The sequence below is a fragment of the Arachis ipaensis genome, chromosome B4 (genome assembly GCF_059453495.1).
Source record: "Arachis ipaensis isolate K30076 ecotype BB chromosome B4, ASM5945349v1, whole genome shotgun sequence".
Lineage (NCBI taxonomy): Eukaryota > Viridiplantae > Streptophyta > Magnoliopsida > Fabales > Fabaceae > Arachis > Arachis ipaensis.
The window spans coordinates 23,659,423-23,685,742 of NC_142439.1; the positions used below are offsets into that span (position 1 = coordinate 23,659,423).

The 26,320-nt window shown below is 30.9% G+C and overlaps 2 protein-coding genes, 1 long non-coding RNA gene and 1 pseudogene across 3 annotated transcripts; 3 read left to right on the forward strand and 1 right to left on the reverse strand.

The window, feature by feature from the left end:
• Positions 1 to 876: 876 nt before the first annotated feature.
• Positions 877 to 11,542, forward strand: LOC107636345 (uncharacterized). The gene is made up of 9 exons (XM_088484486.1): positions 877 to 1,072; positions 1,206 to 1,330; positions 3,967 to 4,065; positions 5,121 to 5,222; positions 6,164 to 6,257; positions 8,375 to 8,887; positions 9,529 to 9,681; positions 10,038 to 10,462; positions 10,910 to 11,542. The coding sequence occupies exons 1-9, from the start codon at positions 877 to 879 to the stop codon at positions 11,540 to 11,542; spliced, it is 2,340 nt and encodes a 779-aa protein (XP_088340612.1).
• A 6,384-nt stretch (positions 11,543 to 17,926) lies between these two features.
• On the forward strand, positions 17,927 to 20,198 carry LOC107639220 (uncharacterized). The gene is made up of 2 exons (XR_001620013.3): positions 17,927 to 18,198; positions 19,566 to 20,198. It is a non-coding gene; the product is annotated as an uncharacterized LOC107639220 (long non-coding RNA).
• Positions 20,199 to 21,029: 831 nt separating this feature from the next.
• LOC107639219 (26S proteasome non-ATPase regulatory subunit 11 homolog) lies at positions 21,030 to 22,111 on the reverse strand. The gene is made up of 2 exons (XM_016342694.3): positions 21,701 to 22,111; positions 21,030 to 21,507 (listed from the first exon to the last, which is right to left on the reverse strand). Exons 1-2 carry the CDS (start codon positions 21,784 to 21,786, stop codon positions 21,048 to 21,050), a joined length of 546 nt encoding a protein of 181 aa, XP_016198180.1. The 5' UTR covers positions 21,787 to 22,111; the 3' UTR covers positions 21,030 to 21,047.
• Positions 22,112 to 23,641: 1,530 nt separating this feature from the next.
• The window catches only part of LOC148566923 (uncharacterized), a 72,031-nt pseudogene continuing 69,352 nt past the window's right edge, over positions 23,642 to 26,320 (forward strand).

The window sequence follows — 26,320 nt, forward strand, 5'->3', positions numbered from 1 at the left end:
AAATAATATCTTTATATAACTATTATTAAATTAAAATTAATTTTCAGTTATTATACTATCCTTATTTTTATTAAAAATATTTAAGTTATCCAATCCCTAGCCCTATCTTTTTCTTGTAAGACACAGAATTTTCGGAAAATGTTATTATAAGTTAATTTTAATTTATTAATTTATTAAAGACTTTATTTTTAGAAATTATTGTATTAAAAATAATTAAATTAAGTTTTGATAATTAAATTAAAAATTTTACTTAATCTTATAATATTGAATAATTTTCTATATTTAAACGATAAGACTTAATAGTTGTAAAAGAATAAGAATTTTATATGATTCGAGTTAAATAATTAATATTTTATAATTTAATACTCATATTTTGGAAAACAAAGAGAATTAATCATATTATGTCTATTTTTTTTTTTGAATTAGAATATTTATTAAAAAAAATTTATATATTGATAAACAAATAATACTTTTTTTGAAGATAATTTTATTAGATTAAACTAAATTTTTAATACCATTTTATATCCTAATTATATTATCAATTGTCCTCAAAATGAAACCCTAATTTGCTAAATACTTCCTAAGACTCTAACCCTATTTTCCCCATTCCCTTCAGCCGCCACACCCCTTTCAACTTTCCCTTCCTTCCAAAATCACACACAGACCCAGCACATAGCAGCAGAAAAAAGAAAAAAAAGAAATCAGCAGAAAGAAAGAAAGAAAGAAAATGTTGAGGGAGAGAGGGAGAAACGGATTTAGAGAAGAGAAGAGAGGAGAGGGGGATGGCCAGCGCTGGTGGGCCGAGCTGCTCGCCGCCATCGTTGCTAGAACTAACGCGGAGGAGGGAGCCAGAGGAGAAGAAGCACAACGCCACGGATGAAGCTCGCCGTCGCTGCACTAGGCCTCGCGAACCACTGCTGCGTCGCGTCTGTCATCGTCTACGCGGGTTTCGGTCGCCATCGCCGTCTCTTCCGTGAAGCCCGTCGCCGCCGTCCTTCTCGCTATGAAGCCAGCGTCGCCATCGTCATCATCACAAGCTGCTGCTGCGTGATGCCGCCGCCGCCGCCTCTGAGTCCGTCGCCGTCAAGCAGAGCCATGGGCAGAGACAAGATCCCCAGGTGAGAGAGAGAGAACCTGGGAGGGCCGCGACCAGTCCAGCCGCCGTGACCAGTCACTAGCGTCGTCTTTGTCTAAACCACCACCAGATCCGCCACTGCTGAAGCTTCTGGCTGCGCCTCTGTCATCGGTGGAGCTTGTCGTTACTGAGATCATTGTTGCTGCTGCTCCAAGAGAAAAGTTGTTGCTACTAGGAATTAAAAACAAACGAAAGGTTTGTTGCGTTTAATTACCGAGTTTCGGCTAATTGAGGTAGGAAATTTTATTTTGAAATTAACTATTTTAATTTATGAATGCTATGGAAGTCTAGGGTTTAATTTTTTAGAACTTCTTATTAGGAATATTGTTTTTGATTATCAGAACTTGTGAATATTAGGGCTGTTGATTATTGTTCTGTGTAGTTTTTTTTTCTGATTTGTTACTTTTTTTTTACTTATTCTGATTAGTAATTTTACATTATTGGAACTTCAAATTATTACTTGTTTTTGTTTTTAATTTGTTCTTAATTTAGTTGATGCTAGATTGATTCCCAACAAAATTCATTCATAATAATAATTATTTACATGTTCATACCATCGATTGAGTTGTTACTCTTGAGTTGTTACCCATAATTGAGTTCATACCACCATGAACTGTTGATGAATTCTAACAGACAGCATAAAATAAAAACTGTTAGTAATGGAGGATCAGTTCATAATCTGAGTCATTGGATTGACAAAAATCTTTTCAGTAATGCAATAGACAATAATTCATTCAATCTTACTGCTATTTCTGATTATTCATGGTAAATGTGCTGCTGTCCTGTTATTCTTTGTGCTTTTGTGGCTTAATTGTGATTAGATTGTGACTGTCTTGATCAAATTGTTGAGGATTGTTGCCTCCAGATTTGGTTGCTCCATTTGAATATCTATAGTTTTTGTTTTCATTATTTGTTGGTTTGTTTGTGATTATTTAAAATTTGGAATGCTTTGGCTAGGTTGATATTGTTGCTGATTTTGAACCTGGACTTTGGCTTTGTTGTTGCATTTTCATTTGAATTTCTGGATATCATTGCTCTACGGCTTCAATTTTCATTTCACACGGCCTTCCACTAAGCCAAGCTTTCAACATAGATTTTGGATCTTTACCGAAAACCTCCTTAGGAATATGAGATTTCACACTTAGTTGCTTCCTTCTCTTGAATTTACTGCTAAGAGATTAACTTGCTATCATTTCAGAACATTGTCAAGCATGGATTTGGAAGGTGAGCTTTTATTCATGAGATTTTATCACAAAGGGAAAGTTATCATGTTGTTAAGAGCTATTATTCAACTGATGTACACTTTTATTAGATGGTTCTTATTCATGAGCTTTTATTTAATTCTCTAATTATCTATGACATAGGATCTATTAATTATTCAATAATTAGTTTTTTGGTTTGAGTATTTAAGTATTAGATTTTGATATCATTATGAATAAAATTTATATGTTTTGTTTCTGAATACCACTTGTGGCAATGGCTTCTCAGCTTTCCGAGGCAAAAGAAAATGTTACATGATCATCACTAATTTGAATATCATTCAGTGTTGTGTAAATATCAGATTAACAACAATTTTATACTAACTATCTTTTTATTATCACATTCAATTATCTTATAATAGAAGGTATTTCACTGTTACCCTCTTTTTGTTCCTCCTGCAGCTATTCCTTGAACTACTTGATAGTCTGCTAGAATACTACTCCTATGTATTGCTTTACTGGTAGTCCTGGCTTCACTAACTTCTATAAGATAATAAATAAAGGCAAAAAGCAAAGATGTTTCTAAACATCTTGATTATTGTTCCATTGTTTTATACTTTTATGATATTTAATAAATTTCTTAAACTAAAATACGTGTTTAGATCTGAGTCATGATTATTGTATCAACATGTCCTATTTTATTGTACTTCTCTCCAAAGGTTATTCATGGTAAGAATTTTAGAGTTTGTATTCATTGTTGAATAATATGAGTATAGTTTTTTGTTTTTTCCCATGCATTTTTAAAGGAAAAACAAATCTTGTTTCTTAAGCTAGTGTTTTTGGTTTGGTGGTCTTTTCAGGTGTGTGGCACTTATTAGAACTTCTCCATGAGAAATGAGAAAGGAGCTGTATGAACATGATGGAGTTTGTAATTTGTAGTTTACATTTTGGAGATTTATAATTCCTTATTTTTCTTGTCCTATGTATCTATCTAGTTGATTAGGGTTCTTCAATGTGTCTTGTTAGTTTGTACTTTAAAGTTTATATGTTGAAGATTTATAAAACAATATTAGTTAATGAAAGATATTTGAACTATCTATGTTATTATATATTATATAAATGTTGACTTGTTGAGTAAATTAGTTAATATATTAATTAATTAAAAAATAATATAATTTGATAAATTATGTGTGTAATTTGTATTAAAAAATTATTACAAAATAAAGTGTTTTGTAACTAAAGAAAAAAAATGTTACAAAATCAAGTTACATTTTGTAACAAAATTTTATGATAGAAAAAAATAGATTGTCACAAAAAATATCTTGAAAATCAAAATTTGTTACCACTTTTGTAACGATTTCTAGTTTTTTGTATCAGAAAAATTTGTTACAAAATACCACTTTGAATTGTAACAGTTCCGTTTTTTGTTACAAAAACTTTTTGTAACGGGACATACTGCAACGGCCCCTTTTTTTGTTACAAAATCCTTTTGTTTCAAAATTTTAATTTTTTGTAACAATTTTTTTTGTTACAAATATTACTTTTTCTTGTAGTTCTAGCCATTGAAAAAATTCAACCATTCCTTTATTCTGGAATCAGTTAAATTTGTTAATTTGGGACTCAATATTTTAGTTGGATCCAGAGCTAGAGTTTAATAGTGAAGTATACCTTCTAGGATTTCTTCCAAATGCTGGTGTAGTAGTTGGTGTTTCTCAGAAAATGTCAAATTCAGTTGGTTCAGAATTTCCATGTTTTGAGCCCTTTCCTCAAGCACAAATAATATTGCACTCACGGACGGATCCAGAAATTTTAATAAGAAGGGGCCGAATTTTAGATATTTTTTTATTTCATAAAAATAATTAACATATAGTTATTCGAGTTAGTTTTTTAAAAGATTTATCAAAATATATATATATATATATAATTATAATTTTTTTCACAATTTTATTTTTAATATGATAATTATATAAAAGAAATATAACAATATCAATAGTACATTATAAAATTATAAAATACCAATAATTTATAGCATGTTTAGTTAAAAATTATCACATATCTTATTAATTAAAATTCATTCTTTCAAAAGTTTTAAAAATTTGAAAATAAATTATAAATTATTAATTATTTGAAAGACACAGTACCCTTAAATAGAATACAAGATATAAGATATCTTTATAAAAAATTTTCTTTTAACAACGTAAATTTAGAAGAAAAATGAGTATTTTTTACAAGAAAATAATATCTAAAGTACATAATGTGATTACCAAAATATAACTACGTAAGTCATTATTAATATAATAATATAAATATTAAATATATTAATATAAAAAAATAAATAATTTTTTAAAAATAAATATAGAGATTATTATATAAAAACTAATTTGAAAGGTACAAAGACTTGAGGGTATAATATTAAATTAATTAAGTAAAAATTATTAGTGAATTAAACAATTAGGACATAAATCCATCAGATAATGAAAAATAATACATATAAAACTATTAAATTACATAATATTTTTTTTTTAAACACATCTCATATATAAGTATAGTTTCTTAAAATTTTGGGAGGGGTCGGGACCACTACTCGCCCCCCTCTAGGTCTGTCCCTATTGCATTGTTTGCTGCATCATTTTCTTTGGGTATTATAGTTATTCATACTAAGGATTGATAAGTAAGGTAAACTGAATTGAAAATTTAGTTATTCTATGGTTAGCAAATTGAATTGCATACAAAGTTTTTGTTTTCTTTGGTTGGATGCATGAGATGAAGTTGTTTGCTTTTGGCAGATAATTTATGATAAGATGAGTGAAAGAAGTAAGAGCTTTGGTTTCGTGACCATGTCTTCGATTGAAGAAGTTGAAGTTGCTAAACAACAATTCGATGGCTTTGTAAGTTGGTGGTGTTCTGTTTGATGATAATACATCTTACTATTTATATTTTTTTAATTATTACATCTTTTATTCTATAAAGTTATTTATGTTAAAATTTGATAGTGCTAAGAATGAGGGTTCCGTTTTAAATCTTCTTCTAGGGGTGATTTAACGAAAACTGTGTTCATGTTGGTAATCTTGCATGAGGTGTTGACCACTTAGCATTTGAGAACTTGTTTCGTGAACAAGAAAAAGTTTTGGAGGCCAAGGTAATTTGGATTTGTGATTTACAGCAGCCCTGAAGAGGTCAACAGTGCTATTAAGTCCTTAGATGACGCGGTAAGCATTGGAATCTACTCCTAGCATCCTGTTTGTTAATCACAAATGACAATTTAATGAGTTTGAACTTGTTCATTTGTATATGTTATATTGTAAGTGTAATGGGTTGCCGTGGCGTCTAGTTTCCATCATATCATTGTTTGATTATTTTGTATTTAGTTATTTATTCTTTTGTTCTTGAAAACATATGAAGAAGCTAAGGGTGTGTTTGGTTTGCATTTTCATTTTTTATTTTCTGAATTTTGTGAAGAAAAAATTAAAAATAGAAAGTGAAAATAGAAAACAGAATTATATTGTTTTCACTGTTTTCATTTTTTCTTCACAAAATGCAGAAAATAGAGAAAACACTGAAAATAAAAACAAAAAATAAAAATGCAAACCAGACGCACCCTAATATTTCTGCATTTTCTTATTGCTATATGTATATACTTTTTTTCTGTTCTATAGAATCATGAGCTTTCCCTGACATATGACTTCCACAACTATATGCTACGGATGATGAATTTTGTAACATTGTTGGTGTTAGGTAATTGGTTTAAGATGCATTTAGAGCCTTTTTTTAATTAGTCTTTCTCTAAGATGTTATTTACTGATGTTATTTTTCTTTGATATTTTTGTAGTTTGATCATAATATAAGTGACAACATTGGTAAAACTGAATGTGAAACTGGTGGACATGTTCTTTGTGCAATTGATATGCCAAGTCTTAGGTGTTGTTTGTATTTTTTATTTTTTTAAAATTTTCAATGTGCAATCAGGAATTAAGATGTGTAATGTATAATGAATATACTTGAAAAAGGATCACATTTGTACAACTAGATTGAAACATCTCTAAAGAATTGAATGGATACTTACTTTTACATGATATTGTAACTGAGCTTTTTTTTTTTATTAGTTTACTAATTAAGTCATATTTTTTAGAGCTATTGAATAGATAGAATAGCATTTGATTAAACCTAAAGGCTTAGTTATTATTAGGTTAAGCTTTAATACCTAATTTCTTTAAACATGGCTTGAATTTTTTTAAATATATATAATTTTGATGAATTAATTTTATTTATATGCGTGTTATAATTTTTTAGTTCAATGACTAAAATAAAAATGAGGTTTATTTTAGTATAGCGACAAAATTTGTGTTCTGACTAATATTCTGAAAAAATTAGCGACATACTCATTGTTGATGATGGTGACAAATTAAAGACTCTATTGCGATTAAAACATTTATGAGATATCTATCGATTTGTTACTAGTTTAAAAGGAAATTGTGATGACATTTTGCGATAGTATTGCAACTAATTGACTACATATTATTTTCTAACAAGTTAGTGACTACTTCATAACTCTACTTTCTCATTTAGAATAGCTTTGGTTTAGCGACAAAATTTCTACAAATTTGATTAAGGATTTTCAAAGATTAGCTATAGATTTGCTACAAAATGTGACAGATTTGTGATCATATTAGCGGATAACTTGTGATGAGTTAGGTTCAGAAAAATTCCTCGCTAATTTGCGTCAACTAAGCATTCTATTTTGTATACAAAGTTAGCTTGCATTTAGCGATGAGTCTGCTACATGCAGTAGAGTTTGTCGCTAATTAGCAACTACGACCGTTTAGTCTATTTCTTCTATGGAATTAGCTTTTACTTTAGTGATGGATTTGTGACTATCTATTCGGTAGCTAAAAAACTTTCCGATGAAATAGCGACTGTTATATTTGTCTCACTAATCTGCAACTTGTAATTAGCAAGAAAAGCATTAATTGCTAGGCGGTAGCTAATCCGTCACAAATTATATTTTGCGTCAGATTAGCGATGATTTTACGATTCTTTTTGTGGTAGTTAATTAGCCATATTCTTGCAGTGAAAAAAATATTTTAGAAATTGAATTTTGATATAATTTTTTACAAGCATGATCAGAAAAATTAAATATTTTTATTCTTAAAATTTGATGATTTTTCAAAAAATATATACATATATATTATGATTTTTTTATCAACAATTAATAATACTTTCAAAAAATAAAAAAATTAGAGATCAAATTTTTATTCGATTTTTTTATACATTTTATAAATAATTATCTAAATATTGTTATAAAATTTTAGATAAAATACAGAAACGATTTATCAAACACAAAAATTATTTGGTGCTTATAAAAAAATAATATTATTTTTTATTATTTTATCATATTTTTAAATAATTTTAAAATATTTTTATTCGATAACAAAATTTAATGATATTTTTATTCGTGTTAAAGATAATTTGAGTATATTGTTGGTGGTTTACCTTTTACATGGACATGGACCACTTTTTTTTTTTTTTTTACGAACTGAGTACACTGCAATACAAATTGAAGGCGGCATATGAGTATATATTGACTATATATCGCAGCAGCACTAAACAATACATACATACATACATAAGATATATAACTCAGCTATAACTATATCATAGATTGAGGAAGAACTAAGTGTGGTGCGTTTCAGCTGCTGATTTTGAAAGATTATTATTCCAATCATCTCAACCTAAAGCCGCAGCTACACAAGCAAAGAATATAACAAATAAATTGAAGCAACAATTACGAACTTCGATCTCTTCTTCTCGCTGTGAAGTAAGTAGTGCATCACACTGTAACGTACTACGAACTATACCCCTTCTCTGCTACCTTTCTTTCTTTTGAGTTACACTCAAGAATTATATATTCAATCGATTGATTCGTTGAATTTAAAGCCATTTCTGTCTCTTTCTTTTATTTCTTTCTCCCATCATACTCATCTTGCATGTATTTTATTTCTTTTATTTCTTTCTTAAGAATAATAGATCTTTACACATCAAGATCCACCTTCAATGCATGATATGATTGGTTACGTTTCAGGAGAAGCAATAATGGACGATTATCTCAACAAATGTGTGCCCCTTTACAAGCATGCACTACAAGGCAATTGGAAAGAGGCCAAGGCCATCATAGTTCAAGATCCTTGGTTGAAGAATGCAGCCATTGCAAAAGGACGGACTACAGTGTTACATGTAGCAGCAGGTGCAAAGCATGTTCACTTTGTGAAACAATTGATGGGGGAATTGAGTGAAGAAGACTTGTTATTGACAGATAACAATGGAAACACTGCATTTTGCCTTGCTGCTGCAGCTGGGAACAAGCAAGTTCTTGACTTGATGAAAGATAAGAATCAAACAGTTGTAGAGATTAGGGGTGCAGGTGGAATCCCTCCTGTTCAATTTGCGGTATTGCGAGGAAGATGTGACGTGGCTTCGTATCTATATGAACCTACCAAATTAGATGCTGATAAGTTGAAACAATTGTTCCTCACTTGTATCAACACTGGTCTCTACGGTATGTATTTCGTACTATCAATAACGGAGATGGATATGGTTGGAAAGATTAAAGACAAATATTGATCGACAGGAATTAAAGGGAAACAATACCAAAGAATTTGCAATAATCGACTTAATAAAGAACATGAGTATCAGATAAATTTTATAATTTTAAATAGAATAATATTAGAAATCAATTTTTTTTAATGAATATTAGTTAATTTTTAAAAAATTATTCTATTTATTTTAAATTTTAAACCTTAAGTTATAAACTTTTAACCCTATGTTATAAACACTAAAATTGGTTTTCTTATACTTTTTTTATAAATATTAGTCATTTATCAATGCATAATATTAAGGATGAATATTTTTAGTATATACAAGTAAAATTATTCTTTCATAACATTATATATTATTTCTTTCTTCTTTAATATATTTTTCATCCAAACATATTCAGAAAAAATAAAAGTAGATTCAACTACTTTTTGTTTCTTTTTATTTCTTTCTTTTCAATCAAATAAAACTTTAAAATGTATATGCATGTGACTTTATAAATTTAATTAAATAGCCGTATAAAATATTTTATACTGTGAATTAATCAAAATTATTTTCATTTTGTCGAAAAAATTTGAATTTCTAACATATATTAATATTTTGCAGGTTTAGCCTTAAAAATGTTGGAAGATCGCTCATATTTAGCTTTTGCTAAGGATGAGAATGGTGAGACAGTTTTGCATCTCTTGGCTAAAAGCCATTTGGATTCTTGTTGCCAAAGTCCACAACATCAAAGCTCCATAATCAAGATTAATCCTGGTAAAGTGCAAAATTTATTTGTTTATTTCAGAGATTTACATTGCCTAAAAATAAGATTTAAATAGCAATTTTTACAAATAGCAACATTTTTTTTTTTAATTTTACACACTAAATCTTTATTCATTTTTAAATGTGATGGGGAAATCAATGTTCGACATACAACAACTAAAAGTAAGGTTAGCTAGATGCTTTTAATTGTATAAGTTTTGAACCCTCACTTCCCTTAAGCTAACTTGTAATATTATACATATATATTCTGGTGAAGACATTCAGGTGGCATTGAGTTTCCACCATATATTCTAGAGTTCTTTTGCAGATTCTTTTCATTTCAAGTAATAAAACTTTGTATTACACAGGAATGAAGCAGCAGGTGGTTTTTCAACTGGTTAAGAAGCTTTGGAGCACAATTCTTGCAGAGAAGTCCTCAATGCGAGAGATATTTGAAACGCTAAGCAACCCTTTTCAACTGTTATTTGCTGCAGTAGAAGTTGGTAATTTTGGGTTCTTATCAGAGATTCTTAGTGCTTATCCAGACTTGATACGGACAAAGGATAATAGTACAGACCAAACCATAATTCACAAAGCTGTGATGCATCGCCATGCAAGCATCTTCAATCTCATACATGAGATAGGGTCTCTGAAGGATACCATAGTGACTATGATGGACACAGAAGGTAATACTTTGTTGCATTTGGCTGCAAAAAGAGCACCACCGCAAAGACAACTTGAATTAGTATCTGGAGCAGCATTCCAAATGTGCCTTGAGTTAGTATGGTTCAAGGTACGAATAAATAAATTAAAGATCTGCATGTCCAGTATTGCTATCATTATTGTTTCTAAAGAAGGTCTTAGGAGGCAACACTACACAACCAGCATTGCAGCCAACACTTTTTATACTGTTGACTGAAATTGACTGCTATAGTATTGATTTCTTAACATAAATCTTGTTTTAAATTGCTGATTGTATTGGGTGATGTTATAGTAATTAAGCCAACAAAATCGCCCTACAATTTGTGTGATATGTAAAATCACAAATAATGGTCGCATCAGGTTACGGTTTATTTGCATTTGCAGTAAGTAGTAACCGCATCTGTGATTGCATCCGCAATTTAAAACTATAATCATTCCAATGATGAATATGATAATAAATTTCCTTGCTTTGCATCATACATAATCAGAGTATTTAACAAAAATTGGTGATCTTAATGTCTATTTCATGCAACATCAGGAAGTGAAGAAGATAATGCCACCATCGCTCATAAACTATAAAAACTCCGCTGGTAAAACTGCTAGTGAATTATTTTCAGAGGAACATAAGGAGTTGCGAAAAGATGCAGAATCTTGGATGAAAAGTACAGCTGAGAATTGTATGCTCATTGCAACCGTCGTTGCAACAGGGGCGTTTGCTGCTGCAATAACCGTGCCAGGTGGTGTTGATCATAAAGGGGGGAAGCCAAACAAATTGGGCAAAACATCATGGTTCTCGGTGTTTACAATCTCAGATGCAACTGCATTTATCTCATCAGCAACTTCAATATTAATATTCTTGTCCATTCTTCTTTCGCGTTATGCTGAGAGTGACTTCTACAAATCATTGCCCCTGAAACTCATATGTGGATTGGTGGCTTTGTTCTGCTCAATAACAAGCATGATGGTAGCATTTGCAAGTGCCTTCTTCATTACTTATCATCAATATGCCTCATATCTTGTTCCCATTTTCGTTTCTATATTTGCCTCTCTGCCAGCAATTCTATTCTTGATTCTCCAGTTTTCACTGTGGTCAGATATAATGCATTCAACCGTTTGGTGTAGGGAACTTTTTAAGCCAAGCAAAAAGATGCTTTACGCACTAGAGAACTAGAGAAAATGTAATGTGACTGGATACTTAGTCAAATTTGTATTTCATGTTGAAAAAAAAAACGTTGTGCCTTGTGCGGCATGTTGATCAACAAAATTGTAGTTGAAATAATTGATTTAGCTTGGTTATATGACTCCATGATTGAATAATACTTTGTTATGTTTCGCTTGAAAATTGTTGCAAATGTGCCTTTGAGTTAGTATTGTTCAAGGTCACTTATAAAAATATCTTTATGTAAAAATATTTGTTAAAATGTGAAAACAATTCAAAACCTTGTATGGTCATTCCAAGGATCAACGATCATGAATTTCATCCCTTGTTGGCTGCTGCGGATTAGGAATACTTTCAAGCCAAAAGTATGCCTTGCGTGTAGAACAAATATAAGGTGAAATTTGTAGTATATTTAGTAAAATTTGTAGTGCATCACAATCATAAGGAAGATCAAATGCTAATGTAGTAACCATTCAGGCCACACCAGCAAAAATCTTTTACCGGGAATTGGTATTTGGATTCAGAGGCCACTCGTATGTTCGATTACTATGTGTTTTATAACAAGCGGCAGAAGAAAAAAGAAAATGATTATATTTAAATTTTATTCTAATAAAATAGATCAAATTTAAATACTTGATTACGTTAGTAAAATAATTTTATTCTTTAATGACATAAAAACATTTTGTGTATTCACACTAAAATCAATATTTACTGTGAATTCTCTAACCAATGTATATATGATCTAAATTGAGAAAAAAAATTTATAATTCTTTATACATTATAAATTTTTTTTCAAAAATTATGCTCACATATATTTGCATATATAGAGATAAAGGAATAAAACTTGTGTCGGTCTTAGTTAATTTCCTCTCCTCTTGTCATATATATATATATAATTTCAAATTTACATCATATCTTATTTCAAATCTAAAACTTATCTTATCTTGTTACAATTAAAATCTTATGAATCATATCATATCACAATTCGCTTTGAAACAAAAAGGGTTAAAATTTCATCCAAACTTAGAATTCAAATTTAGAAATAGAATAACTAATTATTTTTAATTCTCATTTTATATTCTCAATTATCATATTATTATTATATACTTAGTGCTAGCAAAAATATAATAATATTCTATTTGAATTAATATAATTATTTATTGATCGAATCAAAATAATAAAAAATAATTCTACAACAAAGATTTAGAACACTCGTTAGTGTGGGATGCATAAGTTCAACACTAAACAGATAGTAAATTAGTCATACTAAATTTACTAATCACAGTTAGTGTCTAGCAACACTCTTTAACGATCTGATAGTATGAAATAATATATTTTTACTAAGAATCCAAGAAGAACAAAGTATAATTCTTTTTATTTTTTCAGCTCTTGGTTAATCCTTAGAGTATGTTCTAATTGTTAAACTCTAACTTGTTACCATTATTATAATGAACTGTGAGTGACCTAAGAAACTCATTTCTTCATTCATTCAATCTCCTTGGCCAATATTTTATTCATCTCAGTCATTATAATCATAGAGGTCAAACTCTTTACCAAGAGTTGACAAATTCTTTATTGACTAATCATTAATTTTACAAGTATTTAAATTATATACAAAATCCATTCAACTAGCACCTTAGGGTATTAGGTGTCCGGAATCAAGGTATAATAAATACAATGTTAATTACTATGATAGTCGTAGGTCAAAGGAACTCTAGTACCGTGTGATGGTTTATCAGTGGCTAACAGAAGGGGGAGTTGAATCTTAGCCCCTTTTTCACTTAGTAACCCTTGCTGTCCTTTAGAACCCTTGAGGAGATATTTCTTGTTTTTGTCTCGTGCCCAGCCAAGAGACTTTTTCGTTTTGTCTCGTGACCAGCCACGAGATATTTTTCGATTTTGTCTCCTAGGCAGCAGAAGCAGAAATGGAGTAGAAGAGAGAGAAAAATTACACCAAGATATATCCTGGTTCAGCTGCTAAGTGCAGTGCAGCCTACATCCAGTCTCCATCACAACAATGATAGAATTTTACTATAATCATCTTTGATTACAAACACCAATTCTCCTTAGGAACTACCCTTCCTATCTGGGACAAGTCCAGAATCTAAAACCCAATCCTGAACTTGACTTGGTTACTGCCAAGCTTTCAACTGCTAAGTGCTAACCCAACTTGCAAGGGAATTCCCACAGAATTATGAAACACAACACAGATGTACAAAGGACCTTTAGGGACATCCATGGCTTTTTCTTTTAATTTTGCACTCTCTGCCTTTTTTCGCTCTATGAATTTTTCTTACAAACCTCACTATTTGCCTTTTTCCATGAGACTCAAGACAGACAAAATTAAACAGAAAAATTATAAAACAGAAAACATTGAAGGAGAAGAACTTCTGTTAGCTTAGGTAGCTATGAGAACCTTGTGCCTTGCACTCTCACTCCTTGCTTCAAGCCCTGACTATTCTCCCTTATATAGAAGGGGAAGCCTCCACGGTTGAAACCAAATGAACCAAGCTAAACTTCTTCTTCTTCATGCAAAACCGGTTCGGCCAGAGAGAGAGGAGAGATAACCGAATGTTAAAACAAACATGTAATTACCTTTGAGTCTTCTCTTTACACCAAGCTTCATCAATCTAAGCCATCCAACTTGTCTTGCACTCCAAGAAGGACTACTAGCCCTTGATGCTTCTTGATGTATGACAGCTCCTCCTGCTCCACTTTTGCTTCCTCCTTCACGTAGCCACCCTAGCTACCTTCTGTGATGAGTGAACACAAACGTAGAGACGAGTCATCCCTCTGAGATCTTCTTCCTCTAACCGAAATCTTCTTCATCCATTTTTGGTATGGAGAGGTTGAGCTTACTTCACCAAATCTTGCCTCCTTTGGTGAAGATCTCAGCCACAATATACTTTTTGTTTTCTTTTTCTTACCATCATTACAATGGTTTTTAGCTTTCTTCTACCTTCCTCTTCCTTTTGCTTCTGAACAATAATCAATAAATTTGAACAATAATCAATGTAACAAAGAGAGAGAATAAGAGTGAATTTAAGTTTCCCACTTCCCTTTTGCTGAGTAGCGTGTAGGGTCATTAAAGCAATCAAATCAATTTCTCTCTCATGGTTCCCAATGCAAGTTAATTCAAGTTAATTGCATTTGAAATTCATCCTAACTTGAAGAATGGGATCCGTTGGAAGCAATGAACTTTGCTTTCTTTCATTATTGATTTCGGACCAAGTTTTGGTCTTGATAGCAAAGTTTTAAAATGGGCTAGTAATAATAATTCAATCTGGCCTAATAAGCAATTCATTTTTTCAGCCACAATGATAAAAAATATTCTGTATTAATGCTAAAAATATTTTAATGGGCTTGCTGTATTATTTCTTTTCTTTTCGGCCCAATTGCAAAAACCTGCATAGCGAAATTTTTTCAATTAGCTCATTTGAATTAAAATCAAATTAAATAATTTTGCAACTAATTGTTTTAATAATGTTTGACCATCATTAATTTAAAATAGAGTTTTCCAAACTCATCAATCTCCCCCTTGATGACAAATATTATTAAAAAATTGAAGAGATCAAAGAATTAGAGTACTCCCTTGAATACTTGGATTCCTTCCTTTCTAATTGTTACATGGCTCCCTCTTAATGTATGCTATTTTACCAAGGGAAGCTTTACCTGTAACTTTTGAAATCAAGCTTAAGGCAACTATGTTATTCAACATATAAAATTCTGCAATGTTGAATGGCTTGATTTATGAGCAGAATTGGAGTGATAAACAAAACTTATTTTTTATCATAAAATTGATTTTCTGCTTAAACTAAACAATCAAAAAAAATAAAGCATGCTTGAGTATCTTAGAGTACTTTTCAACATATATTCAAAACTCAACATACTTTGGTTCAAGATAATTTCTTGTAAAAAGCATTTTCTTGCCAAAAAGGGTTTGCCAAACAATAATTTACACTCTATGAAACTGTTTCAGGTCATCATCCAAACTGAATAAAATTTGCAGATTATTAAACTAAAATATCAGAGCTTAAACAAATTTATCACAACAAAAAAAAATCATGATAACAATAACCTGCAAAATTAGTATCAAAAAATAAACCTAAAATAGAACAACACAATCAGAACATCACATGTACATGGGTAATCATGAATCAACTTGATTTCAGCCCCTGTTTTTTTTTTTTTTTTTGTTCTAGCTACTTTTCAAGCAAAGTAACCTTAACCTTTCAATTTTTCAGCTTTTCCTCCCCCTTTTGTCATCAAAGGGGACCTGCAAAGAAAGAACATGGGTATGCAAAATATCCAAAATATCACAGTAGCAAAATAACAGAGTATTACAGATCTAAAGTATCACAAGTCTAAAGTATCCATAACAGCCTACAATAGTATCAAAATAAGCCAAAACAAGCCAGAAATCACCAATAAACACAGTGATCAATCATCAGATAAATTGTACTCAGAGCCATATGCATCTTCATCACTGGCAGCCCCCATCTCTTCTTCAAAACTCTGCAGCATTAGACCCACCCTGTCTTTGCATTTTATCCAAGCCCGTTCGTTTTCAAAAGCTTGCTTGCGGGCTGCCTTGTATGATTGTACCATTAGTTTGGACATGTTGGAGAACTCAGTAAGAATTTTTTTGATCGATTCTGCTGTCTTGGAAGACTTAGGTGGCCGACTCTCAAACTCACTGTCAGAGGGTATTGATTTTTTTCCTTTGGTGCCTTTCATAACTCCTCCTCCCTTAATGAGTGAAACCTTATTCTCTACAGCTTCATTTGTTAGATCAATTTTAAAATATTCAAAAATGCTGGTGAGAAACATGCCATAGGGTAAGTTTACCTTTTTAGTACTTTTAACAGATTCCCACATATGCTTTATCATAAGGTATCCAAAAGAAATGGGAGAGGAAGTAACAATAGAAAAAAGTACAAGAGATTCAGAAACAGTTACTCTATTGTGTGAACCACTTTGAGGAGTTAGAATATGAGTGATGATTCTGTGCAGCAATGAGTTTGTGGGATTGAGGGCCTTGTGGGTGGAGATGGTGCCATCCAAGCCAGACAAGTTCTCACAGATTTGTTGTAGGGCTAGCTTGTATGTGACCCCAACCTGAGAGTCCCATTTTTCAGTCATGTACGCTCTTGGATACATGTATACCCTCTTGGATACATGTACGCCTAGGGCAGCGCTGATTGACTCCGAGTTCAGAGTCATGTATACCCTCTTTACGTAGGAATGAATGGTACCATCGATCAGTCTCATATTAGCATAAAATTCTCGTACCAATCCAGGGTAAACATGTTTAAGAATATGGAGCAGAGGAGTCCATTTCAGATTCTCAAACAGAGGAGAAAAGTTGATTCATTTAGCTGTCAGTGAGTCCAGATTCACTAGGTATGAGGCACATAAGTGGTGTTTCTCCAATACTTTCTTCTGGAACTCATAAGAGGCACACGAATTGAATCTTGCTGGATCAAAGTGTAAATGAGATTTGTTGAATTTATTTTTGAATTCCAATGATTCCATATTGGCTGATTTTCTCGTGTTGTGTAACACAAAGCTTTTGGTCTTCTGTGAACTGCGTCCAGGGGTAGCCTTCTTCGGCGGTGATGGAGGCGATGAGGTGTGGGACTCCTCTTCCTCTTCAACCACGGGTTCCTTTTTTTTTTCTTGAGGAAGTCTTTGTTGCTATCACCTTTCTCCTCATGGTGTCCGTTTGCTTAGAAGATTAGAGGGTGATGATGAAGATGTAGAATTAATGTGTATATGAGTGTGGGTTTGAGGGGTGGAGGATTTTTTGGAGTGAAGGATTCGTTCACTTTTTCTTGGAGCATTTTTCTTTTTTATGATATTAAAAATGGAGAAGTTGAGAGAGAAGATGAAGAGAGAACCGAAGTGAGTGGAAAGATGTGGGAGATTAGAGAAGCATTAAATGCTAATTGGAGAGAGAAGTGGAGTAGTTAATATCCATTAAGGCGCAGTTATTAACCAGGGAAAGTTTCTTTTTTAAAATTAAAACTGAAAGGTTGGCTCCTTGAATCAAGGGATGAGAGAAAAAAAAAAGATTTGATTTGACAATAACTTCTCCTGTGTCTTGCAATGAAAAAATAAGCAATGAAAACCAATGAAAAAAATAAATAATGCAATTACATTGATTTTATCTTTTTTAACTCTTATCTGAGGTCTTTTACATTCTTTCCTGTGTCTTGCAGGAGAATAAGTGGGGTCTGTCTATAATAAGCTCAAGTCTTTTGAGCTTTTCTAATGTGCACAAAACATAATTTATAAATATACCTCATATGGGGGTTAATAATAATAACTATTTTTATACATTTACCCCAAACATTTTTTAAATTCATAAAGTGAAACCCTAATTCCTTTTTCTGTAAAGTGTAAACTCACCGCACCCTCCACTCCGTCCAGAACTATCACCACCCCACTCTACCCTTCTCTTGTTTCTGCCCTCGCCGTTGCCGTCCAGCCAGCACTCGCTGCCGGTCTCATCTCATCTCCCGGCGTCGTTCCTAGGCTCGCTCTCCCCGTCTCCTCTTCTCTCTTCTCTCTTTTCTCTTCTCTCTTCGAGTCGTCGTCAGTACCGTGGTGCTTCGTCTTCCCCTTCATCCTCCACTTCCAGAGATCCAATGTAACCTCAGTCTCAGGTATGAATTTGCTTAATAGATTTCATTTTTTTGTTCCAATACAAATTAAGAATGATTGTGTATATTCATGAAGCATGCCAAATTATTTTCCAATAACACAGTGAGTACCTATTAGTCTTCTTCGGTTCTTCCTCTCTCGTTCCGTTTCTTCCATTTCCTCTCTCCAGATCCACGATTTTCCACTTTTTCTTTTGTTAAATTATGATTACGATGGAATCTGTAACCTAGAACAGTGAATAATTTAAGATTATGAACTGGAAAGTATGTGGGAATTAGAAAATGTTATTTTCTTCCGTTGCTTATTTAGAGATTTTGTAGATATAAGATTAATGCATTTTTTAAATTAGTGGTTCATGAATGATGACAACTAAAATAAAATGGTCTCATTAATTTTGCTTATTTGATTCTGGAGTTTAACTATGTGGAGTTCATCTCTTTGTTTTAACAAGTTTTGAGAATCTTTCGTATAGGAGAAAAATAGGACCTATCAATTTGTTTATACGTTACACTCTGAATTTAGAAATATGTAATATTGAGTTCTTCGAGCAATCTTTTTCATTATTTCAAGCCAATGTGGACTTAACGTGAAATTTGTATAGACATCAAAAACATTTTTAATTTGAAGGCCTTGACTAATAGCTCATACTTCTAGGTGAAGTGATTCTCAAAAGTATAGGCATGAACTTGAAAATGCAATTGATATGTGACACTCTTTTGTATATACAGCCTTTGGAAAAGCTTTATTTCTTTATACCTGAAAACTGCATATGTACCTAAAGGAATCAAAATTGCACTTTTTGAAATCTAATTAGTGGTGTGAGCACTGAGCAGTGTGTTCATGTTATGGTTACTTTATATCTTAGGTTTATTTCAGACTTTGGAGTTCTTATTGACTTTGTAATTTGGGAATTTTGATAGTTTTTAGTTGTGCATGAATTATTCTTGAAAGGATATTACTATGATGTATATCATATATTGATTTTGATAGAGTTTAAGCTACCATAAGAAAATTTAGAAATTAGTATTTTGATTCTTTTTGAAAATTCAATGGTCATTGGTTAGTTTTGCTTATTTGATTATAAAGTGTATCTAATTTTTGCTTATTTGATTATAAATTGGTTAGTTTAAGGAAATGTCATCATATAATATCTCAATACCTTGTTAAAGTTTATCATCATTATTTGACATCTCCCATAATTAGATGGTTTTAATTTACCTCTGCAATTGACAGACTATAAACAAAAATTGGGTTTATATGCTCACTTATAAAATCTGTATGCCATGGGTCATATGCTCATTTATACTCTAATGCTTACTTGTGTTTCTCCTTATCATCGTTAACTTTGGATTTTAACAAATCTTGTCAGGTAACCAACTCATGGGAAATCAACTCCAAATTGGAAGGCTTTTGGAGTTCCTATTGTGTCTAAGCATTGCAATGTTACAAAAGGATCTGATCTCCGTGATCTCTATCTAAAGCTGCTAAATTCATTTCAAATTTCAACTGAAGGGTCCTTAGAAAATTTAAATTTGAATAACAAACTGGAAAGAATGGCAGAAACGGAGGGGACGGAATCACCTCATTTAAGTTCAAGTATGAATGGGAAAGATTCTTCTTTAGATGGAGGACTGGAGTTTTACATAACAGATGAAAAAGGGATTGTTAAGGATTCCAAGATATCAATGAATGAGCCACTGGAAATAAAGATACTTAGCTAAAATAATATACATGACAGTAGTTCATGAAGTTCTATCTTTGTTGGGGGGAAGCAAATCAAAGCAATTACTAGCAACCATAGTTTCTTTTTCTTTTCTATTTTTAATGTGTATTTTGCTGAGGAATTAGGGAGAATGAAGTGGAAAAAAAGAAGTTATCAGAAGTATGGACCATGTTTCCAATTTGGGGTTAAGGTGTGCCAGAACTCCTCTTTGATTGTTGTACTAATAGTAGTTAATGCAGCTTTAATCTAGCACAGGACCACTTTTCAAATTCTGCTCAACACTGGTTCTCAGTTGTAACCTTTCTTATTTTAATATCAAATAACCTGAACTGCAACTAAATATTTTGAAAACTAGTTTCAAATAACATAAATTGCAAAAAGCTCATCACTAATCAAGAACGAAGAAGCACAATATTATTATTGAATTAAATTAAATAGATTCAAATTCGGACGTCTAAGGCATGAATCCAAGTGGCCATAAACTAATGAATTGGATTGTCCATATCTTACAGGCCTATGAAGTAGACTTCTCAGCCTATATTACCTTTAATTCCCCTAAAACTTAGCCATCCTTACAACGCATGCAAGCAAAAAATAACATACATGTATACACTCTTACATGTACGTGATCACTTGTATATTATTGATTGATAATGAATGAGTAGTGGCAAGTGTGGATAGCATTGAATTGAATTGACAAGTGAGGTTGATGAACACTTATATATGCTAAAGACACAGGACAGTACCTATTCACAAAACAAATTTTTTAAAATTCATAGAAATTCTAAACACAAGCGGCCCCACCCCCTCTCTCCCTGTCTTTATTCCTTTTCAGTTATTCCTTTTATGGAATGAACTTTACAAACCAAGCAAGTGGCCATGAAAAAGCTGCAAATAAAACACAATATCCCCATTGAATCTATGTTAATCTCTCTGTATCAGCAAACTTCCTCAGGAATTCCACCATTGCAATTTGAAGAACAACTGTAATCCCAACAATTCCAAGGAACAAGTGATTTTTGTGAATGCCTCTGAACACATTTTGTTTCTCCATACTCCTAGCGTTAAACTCATTGAAAACTTGGCACAGAACAAAAATATTGAAAAGCATTAAAACTACAACAAAGTTCAAATTTTATTCATTTTATTGAAGGATTCAAATGCTTCAAAGAAATAACTATATGCAATTTTATAATCCTTCTCCTCAGCATGCAGTAGTCCACTCTGCAGATCTATGGCACCTTGCTGTGCCGGCGGCACATGAATAGCATTTGCAGCTGTTCTTGCTGCTGTGAGTGCAGCTTTTGCCTTTGGAAGGTTCCTTAATGAGAAGTGTAGCTTGCTTTCTAGCAAGTTTATGTCTCCAAGTAGAAGCTTGTCATCTAATCTTCTAACATCTTTGACCAAGCTGGAGAGTAAAGTCAAAGCTTCTGAAAACTCCTTATTTTCCATCAGAAGTGCTGCAAACCTTGCCTCAACTCTCTGCCTCAAAAACGTACGCTTCTCAGCACGAGTCCATTGCACCATTTCTTTGCAGAGTGCAATTTGAAGAGAAAATGTCCCTGGAATTTTAGCAACTGGACAAGAGCTGCAAAACACACATACACAGTGTCTTCCACATTAAAAACCACCAAAATGGTGAGATTGAAAATCCAATATCAGTAATGTCACTATCTCAAATTACAAGCTAAGATCCATTTCCAAAAGCTAAAGGAAACAATAATAACATACACAATTAGTATTATTGCAACTACTGAAAACCCTAAAAAGAGAAAGCTCACCGAGATAGATCTATCCAAAGAATGCGCCACAGATTTTCCAACTGATACGGAACTTGTTCCCAACTGGAGGCTCCATTAAAGGTCATCCTCTTTTGACTAAAACCCTAAAAAGGTTTGGGAAATTTGAGAAGAAAAACAACACACGAGCAACAGAGTTTGAGCCATGACTTGAAGAAGTAGGTCATGTAGTCGTTGTGGAAGAAGGCAGAGGACAGTGGATAGAGGAAGAAGCAGAGGGACATCGCGAAGAGGAAGAAGGCAGACGTAAAGGGGGTAGAAGAAGAAAAGGAAATTCATCGTGATGTGGAAGAAGGCAGAGGATAGTGGCTGGAGGAAGAAGCGGAGGAACGTCGCGAAGAGGAAGAAGGCAGACGGAAAAGGGGTAGAAAAAAAAATGGAAGTTCATCGTTTGGCGAAGAAGACAGAGATTCTAAAATTTTATAGTGGGCAATTGTAAAATATCAAAATAGTTATTGTGTTTAAGTGTAATTTTTAATAAATTATTAATAATTTAAATATAAACCATTAGATTATTTGTCATCTAATCTAACGCTTCAAATTGAATGGTGCATCAGATAAGCTCATAAGAGATGGGCTGATTTTAGACTGACCCGAATAAGTGATGCAACATATTTTTTTTATTCACTATGGTCGTCCCTAAATCAAAACCAATGAAAAATTTACAAGTAGAGAGAAGAAGCAAGTGATATACTTAGATCAATGTTGTCTTCCATCCTTATTTCTCATCCAGCAGCATCTTCTATTTTACATTTTATAATCTTTCTCTATGATTATTCATTGTATAACTCCTTTTTCCTTTTATGCTTTCTGGTCATTAATTATTCTTCTCTATGTTATTCTTTATGCTTTGTTTTTGTTACGGTTCATTTGTCTTTTTTCTCTTTTTATTCCATTCCCTTCCAAATTGAGTTAGATTAGTAAAGTTAGCACAGAAATTTAAACTTTTTCAAAAATTCCAAAACAAGGTTTACCATATTTTTATGATAATTATTAAAAGACTCTTATTCGATTAAGATTTTAACTCTAGTTTAATTAAGTTAAATTATAGTTATTTATTGGGTTAAACATAAACCACATGTTACCATATAAGGATAAAGTACACCTTGGATAGAAGGGTTTTAGCGTGTTTGCCTTTTTACAGATAAAGTATTGTATTTACAAATAGTAGCCACTTATATAATGATATTAAAAATATTTTTTTTTAAAAATATTTTTTAATAATTAAAATTCAACACATATAATTAATTAAATTGTATTATTTTTATTAAAATTAGTTAAAAAATTAATAAATTAAATTTTAAATTAGTCTAAATTAATATTTTTTTATAAAAAATAACTATAATATTTCTATTATAAAAAAAACTAAAATACTCATATTATATATATATATATATATTTATTTATTTATTTTGAAAATTCTAAATCCTAACCCTATGACGACAGGAAAGAAAAAGGCTAAAATTTAGGATTCTCAAAATTAATATATATAATAGGAGTATTTTAGTCATTTTTTATAATAGGAGTATTATAGTTATTTTCTATAAAAAATAATATTAATTTAAATCAGTTCAAGATTTGATTCACCATTTTTTCAGTCAAATTAATTTATCTGGCCTAATTTTGATAAAAATAACACAGTTTAATTGATTATATGTGTTAAATTTTAATTATTAAAAAATATCTTTAAAAAGAGACGTTTTAGGCATCTTTATCTGAGTGGATCCCTTTACAAATTGGGTTTTAAATTTAATTTTAAAGTTTAAAACTAGTTTAGATTTCTCATAAGATAGAGTAGTATACATTAAGTTCTAGACCTTGATTTATTTATTGATAAACAATTATGATTTTTGATGTATAATTTGTTTCTCTCTTAAAATGTACATAAAAATTAAAGACACAGATTAAATGGATGAAAATTTGATGAATACAAGCATGATGCAAGGACAATCTACCACAAAGCCGCCACACTTTGATGGTACAAACACCATTGAATGGAAAGAGTACATAGATATTTTTTCAATCAGTGGACTTCAAACTTTGGTTAATCATCAAGAATGGACCAAAGATTCCAAAAAAGATAGTAGGTGGTGTAGAAATAGAAAAATCTGAAGATGAATTTGACGAGGAAGACATGAATAATATGGGACTAGATTCAAGGGCAAAGTATATGTTATATCGTGCTGTGAATCCGGAGACATTTAAGAGAATCTCAAAGTTCGAAACAGCCAAAGAAATGTGGGATGAGATTCACAGGTCAAGCATTGTTTTATGTTATTGTTGATATATTCCAATTAAAACTTGTTACATGAATTTGTTTTCATTTCTCTTAAAATTATTTATAGTATTAATTTTTGCACTATAAGTGAAGTAAATCCATTAAATAATATATAAAAAATACTTAATTAATTAAATAATTAATTAATAATACTAAAATACTAACAAAATTTATTATTTTTGACTAATAATTAGTCAAAAATATTTAAAAGTATTGACTAAAAATATATAATTAAATTATTAAACTAAATATATTAAGTTGTTGACTAAAAATATTAATTAATATAAAATAAAATGATTGGTTCTTGAATTTTTTATTAATTAATTCATATATTGTGTGCATTTTGAAATTTGTTTATTACTAGTGCATATTACTTGGCTTTATTTGGCAGGGAAAAGTAGCAAATGTTGAAATGAAGTCAGCGACTCGTCCCCAACCAAACAACATGGCCCCCAATTATAATCAGCACGACTCTACAATAGATGATTTTCTACAGGATACAAGTAACGCATTACTCTTATCCCTCTCTCCAACTTGAAAATAATGCTATATTTAACACTCTTCACGTGCAAATATGTCAGATCTTACTGAATCTTACATGCATGTTCATGTGTAGTAGACTGTTAATTGTCTAAATAAAAAGAAAAACTATTTGGGAAATAATATACATTAGTCTAAAATAATTAAAAAAATATTTTATATTCATTAATTGTTACTATAATAATAATAATAATAATAATAATAATAATAATTTTAGATATAATAGGAATGTAATTATATATGTTATTGTTATATATACAAAATTATAAATATTAAATTAAATAAAGTAATTTTAAGTTATTATCTTCCTAATATTATTTTAAAAAATATATATAATATTTTTGTTTAAACTTGTATTAAGAATATAAGTTGGTAAATTATATGGTAAAGATGTAAGTTTATAAATTTTTTTTTATGAAATGAAAAAGAGATTAAAAAAGATAAGACCCACACTTTGAATAACAATAAAATAATAAAAAATAACTATAAAAGAAATTTATTTTCTCTCTCTATACCACTTTAATCTATATAATAGAGTGTCCCATATAAGTTTGGCACACATGGCATATGATTGCTATAGAAATGTGATTAAAAATTTTCATAATCAAGTTTTGCGTGTAATTTTATTCATTAATTTAGTCATAAAATTATTATTTTAATATGTATTCTATATAAATAGTTAATTTAATGATTGTTAATATACACGGATTGAATTTAATATCTCATTATTACAAATATATCAGATTGCATTAAGTAAAATATCATTAAGTTTAATTATGGGGACCGAATAAGATATGACACTAAAAATAAAATATAAATAATAAAAATACAAAAATTAATATTCTTATATTTTATTTGATGATAAACTAAATAAAAAATAAATAAATTATAAAAGTTTAATTTATTATTTTTTTTATACAAAAATTTTATGAAAAAAAATATAATAATAAAATATATAATTACAAAAAAAATAAAAAAATAAATTATATCCAATCCTTAATTAGTATTTCTATGCTTTTTCTATCAGAAAGAACACAAAATACACTAATTTAAAACCTTGGCCCTCACATATACAAAACAATTCAAAAATCCTATTAAGTTTGTTTATTAAGATAAACTAATTTAATTACATATTCAATTAATGCCTTCAAAAAAAAGTTTACAGATTCAACTAATAATTTTATTTTGTGAGCATGCCTAAGCATGAGTCTTAAATTTTATTATTATGGAGAGAATAACTAAAATTATCTTATTTAATTTGACATCTATAATTTTATACATGTAATATACATAATTGTAAATTTATTACTTTTAAAATTATTCTAACAAAATAATTTGAGCTGGTTTTCTATTTTGTTTCGCACATTATTGTAAACCTTTGTGTATCTAAGAAATTGGTCTGTTTTGATTTTGGCTTTGTGAAGGGGAAGCAATGAAAGGTTTCTTCAACCTGTGCGTTCTCCTTTACAAGCATGCACCGGAAGACAACTAGGAAGAAGCCAAGCTCATCATAGCTAAAGATGATAGGTTGAAATATGCAGCCATAGCAAGCGGGTTGTCTACAGTGCATGGATTCGGAGTTGGCGGAGCTTAGAGGAGGGCTTGGAGCTGCCCCTCTTCAGTTAGCTGCATTGCAAGGAAAATGTGACATGACTCTGTTTCTTTATAACATCACCAAACGAGTTTTAAGAGAAGATGACTTGCAACTATTGTTCTTCACTTGTATCAACACTGGCAACTATGGTATGCATCATCTTCTATGCATTTAGATCAATATTCTTGAA

Bases quoted from the DNA above. Each gene is read 5' to 3' on its own strand.
- LOC107636345 (XM_088484486.1), top strand. From the start codon at position 877: ATGAAGCTCGCCGTCGCTGCACTAGGCCTCGCGAACCACTGCTGCGTC. The intron at 1,331-3,966 runs GTTTGTTGCGTT...TCAATATTTTAG, and splicing joins GAATTAAAAACAAACGAAAG to TTGGATCCAGAGCTAGAGTT. The intron at 4,066-5,120 runs GTTGGTTCAGAA...TGCTTTTGGCAG, and splicing joins CTCAGAAAATGTCAAATTCA to ATAATTTATGATAAGATGAG.
- LOC107639219 (XM_016342694.3), bottom strand. From the start codon at position 21,786: ATGACCTTTAATGGAGCCTCCAGTTGGGAACAAGTTCCGTATCAGTTG. The intron at 21,508-21,700 runs GTGAGCTTTCTC...TGTGTTTTGCAG, and splicing joins CTTTGGATAGATCTATCTCG to CTCTTGTCCAGTTGCTAAAA.